This window comes from Gossypium hirsutum, chromosome D04 (assembly GCF_007990345.1).
Source record: "Gossypium hirsutum isolate 1008001.06 chromosome D04, Gossypium_hirsutum_v2.1, whole genome shotgun sequence".
Classification (NCBI taxonomy): Eukaryota; Viridiplantae; Streptophyta; class Magnoliopsida; order Malvales; family Malvaceae; genus Gossypium; species Gossypium hirsutum.
This window is the reverse complement of record NC_053440.1, coordinates 40,957,168-40,973,202: the sequence shown is the minus strand read 5'-3', so window position 1 is coordinate 40,973,202 and position 16,035 is coordinate 40,957,168. Positions and strand designations below refer to the sequence as shown.

Here is a 16,035-nt window from a genome sequence, read left to right as displayed (position 1 = left end):
TTAAAAGTTGACCCTTTATTTAACAAAACAAATACCTAAATTCTTTGGGCTACTTAGAAAAATATTTTTTTTAAAAAGTTACATTAAATTAAACTCTCAAGAAAGACTGAAGGGGTCACAGATGGTCCCGCTTAAGTCTTAATCTCCTAGACAGAGTTTTAATTAATGTAATGAACCAAAGAAAATTTTATCTAAGTCTACCATTTTATTCAAATGAGAAAAAAAACTAAAAATATAAAATAACGATAGAGAAAGTGAAGAGAACTCCCTCCATTTTATTCAGGATCGTCATTGACCATGGTGGTGTCAAATGGCCATTTGCCATACCAACCATAACCATCTAGGAAGAAATCATATCATTTCCCATCAAATCTGTCCAACATCTTATTAGGGAAATAAAACCTGTGTGAATCACTTCGTTTTAGCTTCTAACAAATCCAAACATTCATCGTCTTCATCATCACTCGGTGAATCCACTAGCAGAATACATTCTAACGGATCATCTACAGAATTGAGCTCCAGCTGTGTAGAAGCCAGCGATTCCATCTTGGAAATAGCAGAACAGTCTTTAACTACATCTGGGGATTTAGCAACATCGAAGTCATTAAAAGTCACCTTGTCATCGAGAAATTCTTTCAACTGAGTATCCCATTGTTGCTTCTAGAATCATTGAGGATATGGCAATGATGGAATCTTAGCTTTAACCGGACAACTCTTATATGGAAATTTTCTCTACATTTGACAAGGGTGTTAGATAATTAGAACTAAATGGTTTAGAGTTTACCTCATCAAGGATCACTAAATCTGACTTCTGTGATACAGGAGTTTCAACACTTGGTTGAACTTCCTCTTTGTCTTGAGCTACAACAAACTCATCTTGAACCTCAACCACCTTGGGCTCCAATGTCTTTCCACTTGGCAAAGAGACTACTTTGCAATGTTCTTTGCCTAAAATTCTTGGATTTTATGTGTCACTCGGCCAAATACCTTGGGGTTTATTTCGAAGTTCATTGGTTAGCTGACACATTTGATTCTCTAGATTTCTTAAAGTGGTATCATTCTTCGCTATGTATGCCTTCAGCAGATTCTCAAGATCACTTGAAGATTCAGTTGGTGGGGGTTGCTGCACTTGTTAAGAATATTCCGATGGATAATTTGGTCAAAATGGCATAACAGAGTCACTATGGTCCGCCCATCGATTACTCCATGAAGAAATTAGATGATTCTGCCATGAAGAATTGTAAAAATTTTATTACGGACCATTCCAATTCTGATTTCCTATGTAATAATTTGACTCTTGATTCGATGAGAAATTTTCAAAGAAATGGCCATCTCCATAGTATTCACAAGAAATATTCTTGAACTAGTTCGGCTACTGACCTGACAGATTACCATTGAAACCATTAACAATTATGTTCTTAAGCATAGAAGACATAGAGGATACTTGGGCCGCCAAAGAAACAAGTGTGTCCGATTCATGTACTCCTGCTACTCGTCTTTCTGAGGCTGGTCGGTTGGTTGGTCACTGATAGTTATTGTTATCAATTCTTTCAATAATTTCGTAAGCATCGTTATGAGACCAATATAGAAAGTCTCTATTTGAACGCATTAAGGAATGCTGTGATGAGGGCACTTTTGTAATAAATCCTTGAATCGATCCTATGCCTCATATAAAGACTCATCATCCATTTGTTGGAAAGCAGTGATCTCATTCCTCAACTTAGCATTCTTGCTAGGCGGGAAATACTTCATGAGGAATCTTTCTGCTAACTCTTACCATGTGGAAATTAAATTTGGTGGTGATAAGTTCAACCAGGCTCGAGCTCTGTCCTTTAGCGAATATGGGAACAGCTTCAATCGTAGTGCATCTTCGGGTACTCTGGCTAACTTGAAAGAATCACCCACCTCTATAAACAGTCTTAAGTGAAGATGAGGATCTTCAGTACGAACACCACTAAATTGACCCATATTTTGTAACATTTGAAACATGACAAGCTTCAGCTCGAATTGTTGTACCTCGATTTCGGGTCTTCTAATACTCGGATTTAGCTTGTTGAATAGAGGTATGACACATTGTCGAATGGCACAGTTTCTGTCATTGGCATCAATGATCGGATTGTGATTATTATAAGCGAATGTTCCTCTTGGATTTTCGTTTGGATTTTCAAAATTCATCTCTTTGGTCCTTCTTTGGTTCGCTTGTCTTCTTCTTCGTCAGAAAATCCTTTCAATTTTAGGGTCTACAGAGAGTAAGTCAATAATTTGATCAATACTCATAAACTCCTAAAATAAACATAAAAAAATAGAATTAAAATTTAATAGAAAAAAAAGACCAAAATGCAAAATTAATAATTTCACAAACAATGTCTTTTAAAACAGTCCCCGACAACAACGCCAAAAACTAGGAACGACGGAAATAAGCAAGTGTACACAATCGCAACAAGTAATAAAGTGACAAGTAAATGTCGAGTTATCGTACCCACAGGGACTGTGAAAAGAATTATTTATGAATGCAATTTTGAAAACACTTTGGTGAAGAAAAATATTTTGATTTGAAGAGGTGATTAAAAACTAGGATTTTAACTAAGTAAAATAAATAAAATAAAATAAAGTTCCAATGTGCAATTTCAAAAGATGATTTTAATCAAGATGACATAATTGTGTTAGATTAATTACATTTCTTAACTTAGAATTATTAAACTCATGTTCATGTTGTTACGAATAAATTCACGGCAACTCGGTAATTTGCTAACTTATGAGCATACTTACCTACCAAAATCCATTTATCTCTTGACTATATCTCTACGGCAATTCAACCGATTTAACAAATTTTAATAAGCAAATGTGTTAATTCACATACATACTTATGAAATTAAAATAATCTCTTGTACATATCTCTATGTCAATTCAAACAATTAATTAAGTAACATAAGCAAATAAAAGATTACGTGAGATACAATGTATTTCTACCTTGAAATAGTTTAATGACAATAATCTGGCAAGTTATGCAAGGCTAATGTATCGTTAGATACCGTTGCTAATTTAACCCTCAGCTACCTTAGATAATTAAACATGCACTGATTAAGTATCGTGTCAATTAATTACAATTTCAATCCGTTTAAATAATTAATTCATTAGTTACCTTACAATTGTAATGCAAGAATAACTTAGTCATGGTTTTACTTAATCAAACATCTTACCGAGGCCTATAACAACACAAACATAATTTTAATAAATTAAGTAGACAAAATGCAATCAACCTAACACGAATTAAATGTAAGGTATATTAATTAAATTAAACATGTAAACATTACTATTATTCATGGACATGTTCATAATAACAACAATAAAATTAAAAAGGATAAGGAATAAGAATCAAATCCGGTGTTTCTCCGAGGCTTGACTAGTTTGCTCCGCTCCTCCTTCTCCACTTGTTCTTATTGAACTGAGGCTTCCACGAACACTTGAATGCTACTGCAAATGGTGGTTGAATGACTCTTTTTCAAGAGGTGAAATTGGAAAAGGAATAGGGGAAGAAAATGAAGAACAATGGAAGGGAATGAAGAGAGAAAAGTGAGAGAGAAATGAAGAAATGAATGCGTTTGAGATGTGTTTGAAGTGAGTAGCAAAGGGGGTATTTATAGGTTGAGAGGGCTGCTAAAATTAGCAAAAATCAGCAGCCATAGAGTTCCCCCATGGCCGGCCACACATGTGGCAAGTTTGAAGGTTTCAAACTTGCTATTTTAAGGTAGGGGCAAATCTAGAAAGGCAGAAATAATGGAGGGGTTTGAATGCAATTTGAAGGAGTCTGCAAGGGCTATTTTGCAAGCAAAATATTCAGCCAAACAAGCTGATTGGGTTAGCATGTGGGACGATTTTGGGCTACCCAGTGCTCAGTTGGATCGGTTTTCTCGGTTAAGCTCAACTGGGCTACTTTTCATAATTAATTAAGAATTTATTTAACCTAAATTAAATTGGATTAAAATGAAAATTAATTATATTATTAATTAATACACATAATTTGGACCGTCTTAGGTTGAAAAATTAATTCGACTTGAGGCTTCAAAATTGCTTCTCGGTTTTGTGCTTCTAGTCGTGTCTGCCGAGCTGTTTTTCGCCCTTTGTGCAAATCTGTCGAAAATAATTTAAATTTGATATAAAATTAATTAAAAATTCAACATGTTCATAATTTGAGTGCAATTTAATTATTTTAAATTATTATTTATTTTTCGACAAGAATTTTATCGAAACTGCATGAATTTGAGTTAAAAAGGGCATGAAAAAGTGTGTATATTTTCGTGTTTCTAGATACGGATCAAATTGAGTAATCGAAGTGATGTGCTTGTGCTTTCATCTCATCTCGCATAAAAATATTTGACTATGTCCCAAATTTTTTGAATAATTTGATTGAAAACCATCGTCTTGCAAGTTTGATTGAGGTTCAATTTAGTAAAATGGTTGATTTTGAACATTATTAAAATTTTATAAACACTTGTTGGTTAAAATGAGTAAGTTCTTATTCATGCTAACACCTTAATTATTTGCATTGTACATGGTTGTTGAATGAGACTTGATTTTGGAACAAAATTATTGAATGGTTTCTAGTATGAGAATATACAACATGCTTGAGGACAAGCAGGAATTTGATAGCAAGCTGATTTCGTATGTTTAATGTACCTATTTTTGGTAAATTTTTTAATAGAATGCTACTAAACTTATGATTTCCTGCTTAAATTTTATCAGTGACACAATTGGAGTGCCGAAGTTTAGAAACAAGCAAAATAGGACTAAATTGGAAAAAAAACAAGACAAGGGGCTGAGTTGAAATTTGCAAGATTTTTTTTAAGCTGATAAAAAAGATCAGATTTTTGACATGGTCAAATCCTATATTTAGAAAAAATTTGATTTTGTGTTTTTTGTTAAACATGATCTTAAGAGAAAATCATGTTAAATTAGCTTTTCGAGAGGCCAATATAAATGCTTGTAATTGTGACTTGGAAACATACTTGATTTTACACCTGAATTGATAAATCAATTAAGCATACTCTTGTTCATACTTTTTTCCATTTCTTTCTTCTTTTTATATTTTGGTGCAATTGCCTTTCCACTCTTAAACCTCAATCGAGTATGATTAATTTCATGCTCAACTAAGCTCTATTTAGCCTTAGGTCGATCCCGAGTATTGGGACATGGACTAACTCTTCTGTTCTAACAATCTGTTGGTTTGGAGATAGTAGTAGTAAGTCTACTAAGTGATTTCAAGGTCTTAAAAGACATGTTCGAAGGAAGGAGAGACCCACGAACCCACTTGATGTAATATAATGACTATATGAACGTATTGGGAGTTTCGGACCTTACGAATTGTAAAGCTTTTTCCATATCGCTTAAGGGAAGTGCGAAGGATGTGTACTTGTAACTTCCTCAATGCTTCCGCTGAAGTTTTTCCAAATTGGGTCTGATGTTTTTGGGAAGGTTCAGGGCTCACAGGACGACTATGAGCAGTTCTATAGGATTAATGTCTATAAAACAGAGAGAATGAGAGTCTCTCTAGGACTACATGAAACGATTTCATGCGATAACACTAGATACAAAGAACTTTGATGACTAGTGGGCCATTGATGCCTTCATTATAAGAGTGCAAAATAAACATGTGCAGTACTCTTTGATTGATAACAGGTCAAGAGTTTGGCAGGCTTATTTGGCAGGCTTATATGAGCGGGCTCACAAGTTTGCGGAGGCAGAAGAGATTAAAAGGGTGATGTATGACACATTTCAAAAAGATGGTAAACAGTTCAAAGAAAGAGAATGAGCTCACATCAGAAAGGGGCTATCTAATCAGGCTTTGCGTGCCCGAGGCAACAGACAGCAAAGAACGCATGCACAGGGTAATTCTCCCCAAGGCTCCTCAAGGATATCAGCCCGAGCAGATAATGAGGTGCATCTCTCAAGGTAGATTTGAAGCCTACACTCTATTGGATGCTACTCGTGCTTATATCTTGAACCATGTAAAGAGTTTAGGCATTTTGCCTAACCCATCTCCTATGAGGCACACTACGATGAGGTCAAATTCCAGGGATAGGTGTGTTTCGATAATGATGTAGGGAAAAAACTGAAGATTATTTTACTTTGAAGGATGCTATTGAAGAGGCAGTGAGAAATGGTAAGTTCACCGAATTTGTGAACTAGGGTACTACTCAGTAGGGTCAAAGTTCTCGTGGCGATCCCAAAGGTAAGTAGAAGGTCAGGGGAACTATCCACGTGATTGTAGGCATAGATGAGGATTGAGCAAGTTCTAATTTTTAGAGGAAATCTCACATGAGAAGTGTCGTGTCAGTTAATACACCTAAGAAGTAGTGTTTATAGGGAAAATAGAGTGTTGAGTTTAGTAATGACGATGAGAAGCTAGTGTGTGACAAAAAGGGAAATAACCCAATGGTTGTGTCAGTAATGATTGCAGGTTTTGAAGTTAGAAGAATATTGGTCGACAATGGGAGTGTGGTGGAGGTTTTAACCTAGAAGGCTTCTCAAAAGATGGGGTTGAAGGAACAAGTTTTGTCCAAGGCTAGCCTGCTGTATGGTTTTACGAACCACCGAGTTAAGGTGAAGGGTTCTATCGCTTTGCTAGTTACCTTAGGAGATGGTGAGCATACGACTACAGAATATGTACAGTTTTTTGTTGTGGACCATCCTATGGCATTTAACGCCATTTTCGGGCGTCTGATAATGAGAACAGTAAAGATGGTGGTAACAAAATTTTCTATAAAGATCAAATTTTCGACAAGGACAGGGATCAAGTTCATGCGATCTGACCAGCGAACAACAAGGCAATGTCATATGTTTTCTGTGAAACAGGCACGAGAGCCTGTAACCAGGGGGCAGAGTTCACAGAGGACAGAGTTAGCTACTCAAGCCTTAAACTTGGACAACCTAGATGCTAGGGATGAAGAAAGAAGTAAGAAACCTAAAGCAACAGAGCATACTGATACTTTACAGCTATTCAATGATGGCAAAGAAAGGACAATAAAGATTTCATCAGTATTATTACCTGTTTGAAGGCGAACTCGAATGTTTTTTCCTGGTCAGCAGTAGATATGCTAGGGATAGACCCACAGGTAATTGTCCACATGCTAAATATACTCCTTGAAGCGATGCCGGTTAAGTAGGAAAAGAGGAAGTTTGCTCCGCAGGTTGTAGAAGTCGTGAGGCAAGAGGTAGCTAAACTATTGTTGGCAGGTTTTATCAGGGAAGTTGAATATCTAGACTGGGTCTTAAATATGGTCATGGTGAAAAAGGCAAACGGCAAATGGAGGATGTGTATTGATTTTACCAACCTTAACAAAGCATGCCCCAAAGACAGCTTCCATTTACCCTCGGTTGATCATTTAGTTTATGCTTCTGTAGGTCACAGGTTCATGAGCTTTATGGACGCCTTTTCAAGTTATAACCAGATTTTATTGGATCAAGGTACTAGGTGAAAAAAACTTTCATCACTGAGGAGGGGTTGTTCTGTTATCGAGTCATGCCTTTTGGCCTCAAGAACGCAGGAACAACCTATCAAAGGTTGGTGAATAAAATTTTTAAGAAGCAGATAGGACGTGGTCTTGAAGTCTATATTGATGATATGTCTCTGAAAAGTATGATTATGGATGAGCATGTGTGGAACTTGTTAGATATGTTCGCTGTTTTGAGGGCCCATAACATGAAGTTGATCTCGGAGAAGTGTGCTATTTGCGTGCGAGCTGGCAAGTTCTTAGGTATCATGATCTAAGAGAGGGGAAGAGAGGGGGATAGAAATGAACACAGAGAAAATCCGTGCTATCTTATAAATTCCTCCTTGATGAACTATTAAGGATATTTAGCACCTCACGAGAAGAATAGTGGAACTTAACAGGTTCATTTCCAAGATAGCAAACAAATGCCTTCATTTTTTAAAAGCCTTGAGGACCTCCTTTTTATGGGCTAAGAAATGTTAGGCAACTTTTGAAAAGCTTAAATCATACCTCACATCTCTATTACTTCTGAAGTCACCACGAGTGGGAGAAACCCTCTTTTTATATATGGCTACTTCAAAGGAAATAGTTGCAGCGATCCTAGTCAGAGCAGAAGATGTTCGCCAATTCCTAGTATACTACGTTAGTAAGGTACTTTAGAACGACGAATCGAGCTACTCAAAATTTGAAAAATTTATCTTTGCTCTGATTGTTACAGCTCGCAAGCTGTTTCCCTACTTCCAGGCTCATCCAGTTGTCGTCATGACCAATCAACCTATAAAAGGAAGTATCATCTAAAGCTAATACCTCAGGAAGGGTGACGATGTGGAGTATCGAGTTGGCTGGGTTCGACGTGGAGTTCGCCTAGAGAACAATAATAAAAGGGCAGATATTAGCTAACTTTATAGTCGAGTGCGCTTTTGAGAAGCATGTTGATCTAGCAAGTAATATAGTTTATAACTTGAAATACTTGGTAATGAACGTTATATGGAGTTAAACGTGTACGTTATTTGCAATCTCCTGTGAACATTGGCAAACATCAATAATTTAACTAATTATTTTTATAATAATATGTGATGAGCTTACACTTTATTCTAAGATTTCTTTTCCATTTGTTGCATGCAACGTAGTAGTTAGTCCACCTCAGAAGGGTGTAGATATAGCAGATAATTCAAAAAGGTGGTTAGTTTATGTTGATGGCTCCGTAGCCAAGGCAGGGTCAGGAGTAGGGGTAGTTCTGGTTGATCCTAGTGGGAATGAATGACAATACGAATTATCTTTTGGATTTCAAACATCCAGCAACATAGCAAAATATGAAGCTTTGATATCAGGGTTGCAACTAGCATGCCAGCTAGGAGTGAAGGATCTAATCATCCATATAGATTCACAGTTAGTGGTGAAGCAAATGAATGGCAAGTACAAGGTAAATGATGCAATGTTAACGAGAAATTATTCAGTCGCAAATCAACTGTATTGGGAAATGTTCCCATATTGTAGTAAACATGTAACTGTTTTCTATTTATTTGAATGATGAATAAATAAATAAAGTTAATTTCACATTTCACTATTATGTCTTTTGTATTTATGTCTTTTATATTTTGCATGCATGACGAAATTATGATAATCAAATATTAGCTCATTGATTGTCTAAAGTTCAAACTGAAGATAAGTGATATTGTAAAGAACGTTTACATTGCGAGAAAGACAACTTACTTCAGTAGATAATCTAAATGAGTCCGTAAAAGAATCAAAGTGAACATTTGATTCAAATACTGAGAATGATTATTATGTCGTCTACAATTCCAATTGGTATTCATTGATAGAATGAGACATTGGACTGAACCCAAGATGAATTAATTCTGAATTAATTCTGAATCCGTTTGTGAATTAATTCACTTGTGACGTTTATGGTGTGATTTACCTAAATCCTGAGTTAGTCATTGATCATGCACATGCAACTTATGCGCTTTGATATAATTGGATACTTATACTCTAAATATGATTGAGCTCATAGCCGGTATGTTGGGTACATGACTTGTGTATGGCATGACTTTACTAATAACAGTGGAATTCATAGCTCAATTAAAGAGTTAATGATATTCTCTCATTGGCATTGTGTGGATTGATAAATATGAAACGTGGTCATGGTTGTTTGTTCTCGAACGAGCAATTTATCACAGTCATTTGTTGACGTGGTCATATTAATCATTAAGAAGACACAATGGAGACAATGAGATAAAACATGATTGTATTGAGTGAACGGATTTAACTCAAAGGAATCAATGATATCATATGAGGGTAACACACACATGACGAGGTTATTGAACAAAACAGTTGGATGAATTACTCTCGTAAAGAGTATACAATAAGAAATATTCAATCATGATACTTCCTGTCAATAATTTTCATGCTAAAATTATTATGCTTTATTTCCTTAATTTCCAAGCTTGATGTAAAAGTAAATATTGCTAGGTAGGTGTATGAAAATTTTAAATAATTTTCTTAATTTTCTCCTTTAATTTTTAAATAACGTATTTTATGTTGACCCACTTCTAAAATTGTCAATGTATAATCAATTTGATAATGTAATAAGTAACTTTCTAACAAAGTTATATGTTTATATATAAAGAAAAAAAATCTACAAATTCATCATCAACATATGATGAATGCGATTATATTAAAATTGGATTCTTTGGAACTTTATGAAAAAATATATATTAAAATGCTTTTTAACATTTAAAAATAAAACTGAGACCAATTCGTTGTTCAATGAAATGGATTAAATTTATTTAATTCAATGTATTTACTTCTATACCAATACCCACCTCAAATTGATGGAACAATATATATTTTCAACTTTCAATTTTTAAAGAAATAATATTATTTAACTAATGGACAATATAGTAGAATATTGAGATGATTATGTTTGGTTAAATGACACATGATATAATTTACACTCATCAATAAAATGAAAAAAATTATTATTTAATTGCAAAATTTAAAGCTTTACATTTAAAGAGAAAAAGAAAAATATATATTAATTAATTGCATAATTTAAGGCATAATCGCAATTATATACATTCATCCATATGTAAAATATAAAAGGAAAAATAAGTTTGATTTTGATTTGATTTTTTTCACAATTATATACCGCAGACAATAACAAGATTATTTAATGCAATTTTCTTTGATTGATGCACATTTACATTCCTTCCTAAATACATCATTGCACATATAGCCATTTTTATTATTTTCTATTTTTATGATGCAAGTACTAGTCCATCACCTTCTTAACAAACTTACATTAAAATAGTTATATATCACATACATAGAAAAAGATGAACACCAATGCTCCACTCTTAGCCTGAAAATCTTTCTTTGATTCCACTCTTTATAATCATATCATTTTATAATCCACAAAATCATTGTTAAACTGGCTTCAAAAACATGAACGCCAAGCAACAAACAAACCCCAATTTTGTTTCAGCTTGTCTCATCTTTACATTTCTGTTTCTCTCCTACTCTGCTTCAGTTTCGGCTGACGAAGAAGAAAGTAATGTCCATATCTTTTCTTTTTTCTTTTAACAAGATTGATTAAGAATGTGAAATTTATCATTTGATGCAGATGAGAGGGAGTTTGATTACTTGGAGAACAGTGAGAAAGGTCCCAGCCATTGGGGAGATCTGAAGATGGAATGGAGTGCTTGCAAAAAATGGAGTTTTGCAGTCCCCAGTAGACTTGTCCAGTCAGAGAGTGAAGATTGTCAACAAAGCTGGAGAGCTGAAGAAGACATACAAGCCCTGCGATGCCATTCTCAGGAATCGAGGCCATGATATTTCGGTAACCAATGATCACACATTGATGTGTTTATCGCAGTTATGAATTGAATAGATGCTATCCTAATCAATTCGTTTTGTTTGAATATATGGCAGCTTAAATGGCATAACTGTGATGCGGGTTTAATCAATATCAATGGTACCGAATACTCTCTCCAACAAGTTCACTGGCACTCACCTTCTGAGCACACCATTAATGGCGCAAGGTATGCCTTGGAACTACACATGGTACACCACAGCACTGACCCCAACTTCAACCACAGTGTAGCTGTCATTGGACTCCTTCACAAATTGGGTGCACCTGATGCTTTCCTCTCCAAGGTAACCCCATTCATACCCAAAATGAATCCAGTTCTGCCATAAGCAATGTTGTCTTGACATATAAAATGATTTTGCTTTTTGATAAAAATTTCAGCTGATTACCAATGTTACATCCATGGCTGATGAGATGCAAGAAAGGGAAGTAGGGGTGATAGATCCCAACATGATTGGGATCGATGGCAAGAAGTATTACAGATACATAGGCTCATTGACAGTCCCTCCATGCACTGAAGGTGTCATTTGGACAATGAACAAGATTGTAAATATATATATCACTAAAAATCTAATCATTTCTAACCATCTTTTTCTTCTCTCGAAAATGAAGCAAGCATATTTGAACTTTGCATGCAGATAAGAACTGTTTCAATAGACCAAGTTCTGGCACTCCGACTAGCAGTCCATGATGTAAGTAAATACCGTGAACATCCTTGAAATGAGCAAATTCATAAAGCAAATCTCTAACCTTTTGTTTCATCCAATGATTTGTTCAGTATGCAGAGTCAAATGCAAGACCTGTGCAGCCACTCAATCACAGACAGATCGAACTTCACAACCCCAACTGATGAATCAGATTATGATATCCCTGTATTTATACATTCTTACCGCATTAATAAAAACATTCTCAGATTCATATTACTACTTTCCCATATATTCCTGCATTTTTTATCAGTATTCAAAAGATCCGAAACTTGAATCACAACACCGATAATTTTAGGAAATTTGGAATATATTTAGCACCAGCAATGATCCAAGTACATAGCATCTGCATTCTTACAAGTTTCACTTGTTCTACTAATACAATCCACGGCTCCAGACCGAGCTGGCATGTTGCAGCGGATTAGCTTACAGAGATCAGTAACAAAGAATAAAGAAATCTGTTATTCCAGCTACCCTCTGCTGCCCCCAAGTGAAATTTACCCATTCCATAAGAGTTAACGATTGAACTAAAACAGGAAACTGAGAAGTGCGAAATAAACATCGAGAAAGCCATCATCAAACTGTTTTCATAATCTCTGATGAACCTGTAGCAATGCGTCCACGTGTCAGCTTGGTATTGTATGAGCTGCATATTGGGCACTTGTGTGCCACAAAATGGAAATTAACCTCGGAATTTTCCCCACAGTCATTGCAGAGAATCCAAACCTGGTCAATAAAAATATTGATTAACTGATAAATAGCTCATAAAAAACTAAGCAATGATAGCTCCTAAAATAATCTTCAGACTGTCAAATTGACCATCCCACTAACCCTCCTATTCTGGTAAATTTGAGGCATCCCTGTTGAAGCAACCTGAAATTTGTTTTCAAGAACTTTTTGTCAAATGAACTAAATGAGAAATGGTACATGCACGGCTAAATACAAAAATAAGTTGACTTATTCCACACATACATCTCGGTCAAGTCGTTCCCACACTCGGGTCATATCACAGAACGATTTTGAGCAAACAGGACATGAATACCTGCAATAACATTATTAACACCATAACCAGCTTCCCAAGAATGACACGTGAAATGAATAAGGAAATGCTTTTGTCAAATGCACTTTTTGTTCTCAAAAAGGACTTACTGGGAATGTCGTTCCATCTCTCTTACACATTCCAAATGTATTGTGTGTCCACAGGGTAAGACAGTTATCTCTTTTGTCGTATCAAAGAGAAACTAAAACAACAAGCGACAAACGACAAACGACAAATTAGCGGCTGAAGATAAAGCATATGATTCTTGCATGTTTCGACAAAATCCTACATTTTAAACTTACCTCAAAGCAAACAGCGCAATTATGGTGCATGGCTTTTTCAACACACTTGTGGGAGTTCTTCATCATCATAGAATAGCAACATCCTTCGACAGATATAACAAATATTAATGATTGAAGATGGAGAAAAACATAACGATCTTTCAAGTGAAAAAACATAAGTCGGTAATCTCACCGCATTTATCACAATGGAAAAAGTTCTCTGCTCCACCAATTCTACAAATACCAAACAAAGTTAAATACTTGGATATCATATGCATGTAGACTCAAAAAGAGTAGAGTCAGCACATATCAAACCTGCAGATGCCGCATCCATCACAATGGTACTGTTTTTTCGAGACCTTGCAATTCAAGAAAAGAAAATGTTTTCCATTATAAGGAAGCCAATTTTGTTGAATTGCATGATTTTGAATAGTAATATGAAGCAAACCACTAACATCATCATCGAAAAAATTGCATTTTGAACAGAAATACTTTCCCATGCAGACCCCACAGTTAATGCAATGCTGTTGAACCTAATTTATATCAAGAAAAATCAGACCAAGTTAGTATTTTTACTGCTGTTTTCCTTCTGTCGGTCTCTCTATCACCATTAAAATACTTTTTCAAATACTTACATCTTGTTCTCTGTCACACAAGGAACAAATAACCTGAAAAAAAAGTATTTATTGAATATAATGACATCAGCTATGAATCACTTAAGAAAATGAGGGGAAAAAAAGGGTCCAAAATTACTACAAGAAAAACATAAAAAAAAGTTTACCCTTTTTATATCATGGCGAGGAACCTCATGACGATCAAAAGGATCAATTTCAATTGAGTTCTATAAAAGATAAACCAAAATTTCCAGAATTAAACTGTTGTTATGAATGAATTATCAAAAAAAAAAAACTTGAAGATAATTGAGGAACAAAGGAAGTACCTTGGCATCATTATGGCACTGTCTGCAATCAAATATCTCATCACAACAAGGTGCCCTGATCTTGCATCTTCTTCTATAGTGTGAACACCTTCAAAATCACAAACAACAAAATTTAATGCAGGAAAAAAATGAAAAATTGGTGTAAAGAAGAAATTTGAGAGAGAAAAAAAAGTACCCAAATTCTTCATATCCCTTCTCCGTCATAGATGAAGTGTCTAACACCTTGGGTTCAAGATCAACTTCCATTAATCCCCAAATTTGTTCTAACTTTTTCTTTTTTCCAAATTTATACACCAAAATTTACCTGAAACAAACCCAGAAAATCAAATATGAATTGAATTTAGAATCCAAAACTAAATTGAAAAAGTGAAACAACAAAAAGGCAGACCCGAAGCGAAACGGGTAAATGAGACGTGGCTTCAGAGAGCTGAAGTATAAAGCAAACATGAAAAGCTGAGCAAATTAAGCAAGTATCAAGCAGGGGTAAATAGAAACCAAAAAGGAAAAGGAAAAAAGAAAATTATAATATAGTCCCTTGAATTTGATAAAAAAAAATCTAAAATGGCCTCATAGTTAGATTCCTTTTTTCATAATCGAATAATTACGAGGCGACACGTTGACGTATGGATCAGCCGACTAAATAATTGCAGTTAGGAAAAGGAGATAAAGTAAGGAGAAGAAACGCAAAAGAAGTGAAGAAACGACAGCCGTGTAACTTTCAACAAAAAAATATAAAAATCAAAAAATGAAAAGCCAAAGTCTTGAGATATTTTCTGCTTTTTCTTCAGAATAAGCAAGTCTAAGATGTGTCCGGTCCCACAACAAGAGAAGGGTAATGGATAAAAACAAAGTTATTTAAACAAAAACTATTTGTATTGATTCATAAACATACGGAAAGGAATATATTTTATTGTTCATTATTGTTGATGAGAGGTATCAATAAGGGAGAAGACAATGAGGAGAGTGTGGTGGTGCAAAGGAGACCGATTCTCTTTAATAGGTGGAGAGCTGAAGAAGGACGAGAGGAAGAGGAAGATTGGTGTTAAGGTTGAGAAGGTTGAGTGCAAACAATAAGTGTTTAAGGTTGCTCATGGGAAGAAGATCAATTTTCCTTTGTCTTGGATGGTTTTTATAGGAGATACCCTTTTTAGTAGTGGTGACCTAGCAAGCTGTAAACATTCTATTATTCCCTTTGAAGTTGTACGCGGTTATTATGCTCAGATGGACCTTAATAGTCTCTGAAAGAAGTGTTCACATTGAGGAACAGATAATTGGACCATAGTAGCAAGTGGCCTGATGTAAGGGGCGTTCCCGTTACTAGTTGGTGGTCCTACGAGAGGTGACTCAATCAAGAGGTTGAGCGGCTCATGACAATCCAAAGGACGAGAGTTGGAGAACCTTCTATGGCAGTCTTTCTAGTGTCCTCTTAGAGTGCCACATCTATAATTCAAGTGGGGTTATAATAATAATTACATTAGAATGAATGAGAGGAAGTCAAATAACAATTAATTACATTAGAAATTAAATAAGTTGGCAAACAATAATGATTGCGGATTGAGGAGAATAATAGATTGAGGAAGAAGATCAAAATTAAGAGCATTAAAATGTTTTTTTTTTTGTAATATTATTAGTATTTATTTTTGTTGTGTGTTTAATTTATCTTAATATTATTTTATTTTAATTGTTTTTAGGAATTTGAATTTTTTTATT

The 16,035-nt window shown here is 35.0% G+C and overlaps 2 protein-coding genes, 1 non-coding gene and 1 pseudogene across 4 annotated transcripts; 3 read left to right on the top strand and 1 right to left on the bottom strand.

Annotated features, from left to right (window-relative positions):
• The first annotated feature begins 1,615 nt into the window (after positions 1-1,615).
• Positions 1,616-1,722, top strand: LOC121216527 (small nucleolar RNA R71). The gene has a single exon (XR_005912708.1). It is a non-coding gene; the product is annotated as a small nucleolar RNA R71 (small nucleolar RNA).
• A 4,809-nt stretch (positions 1,723-6,531) lies between these two features.
• Positions 6,532-7,475, top strand: LOC107898231 (uncharacterized). Its single transcript, XM_016823762.1, has 2 exons — positions 6,532-7,047; positions 7,164-7,475. The coding sequence occupies exons 1-2, from the start codon at positions 6,532-6,534 to the stop codon at positions 7,473-7,475; spliced, it is 828 nt and encodes a 275-aa protein (XP_016679251.1).
• A 1,359-nt stretch (positions 7,476-8,834) lies between these two features.
• Positions 8,835-12,284, top strand: LOC107898232 (alpha carbonic anhydrase 7-like; annotated as a pseudogene).
• A 73-nt stretch (positions 12,285-12,357) lies between these two features.
• Positions 12,358-15,075, bottom strand: LOC107899485 (E3 ubiquitin-protein ligase RZFP34). Of its 2 annotated transcripts, XM_016825211.2 has the most exons (14): positions 14,714-15,075; positions 14,501-14,629; positions 14,326-14,413; positions 14,167-14,226; positions 14,021-14,053; positions 13,841-13,918; positions 13,701-13,744; positions 13,579-13,619; positions 13,407-13,489; positions 13,215-13,306; positions 13,038-13,107; positions 12,897-12,938; positions 12,753-12,791; positions 12,358-12,670 (listed from the first exon to the last, which is right to left on the bottom strand). In XM_016825211.2, the coding sequence occupies exons 2-14, from the start codon at positions 14,569-14,571 to the stop codon at positions 12,653-12,655; spliced, it is 759 nt and encodes a 252-aa protein (XP_016680700.1). In that variant the 5' UTR covers positions 14,572-14,629; positions 14,714-15,075; the 3' UTR covers positions 12,358-12,652. The 2 variants fall into 2 exon arrangements, with proteins under 2 accessions (XP_016680700.1, XP_016680699.1); XM_016825210.2 differs by having other exon boundaries at positions 12,358-12,791.
• Positions 15,076-16,035: the final 960 nt, after the last annotated feature.

Excerpts from the sequence above, each read along its gene's own strand:
- LOC107899485 (XM_016825210.2), bottom strand. The coding sequence starts at position 14,571 with ATGGAAGTTGATCTTGAACCCAAGGTGTTAGACACTTCATCTATGACG. Across the intron at positions 14,227-14,325 it reads AGTGCCATAATGATGCCAAG|AACTCAATTGAAATTGATCC; the intron begins GTACTTCCTTTG and ends TATCTTTTATAG. Across the intron at positions 12,939-13,037 it reads GGGAACGACTTGACCGAGAT|GTTGCTTCAACAGGGATGCC; the intron begins GTATGTGTGGAA and ends AACAAATTTCAG.
- LOC107898231 (XM_016823762.1), top strand. The coding sequence starts at position 6,532 with ATGGGGTTGAAGGAACAAGTTTTGTCCAAGGCTAGCCTGCTGTATGGT. Across the intron at positions 7,048-7,163 it reads TTTCATCAGTATTATTACCT|GAAAAGAGGAAGTTTGCTCC; the intron begins GTTTGAAGGCGA and ends CCGGTTAAGTAG.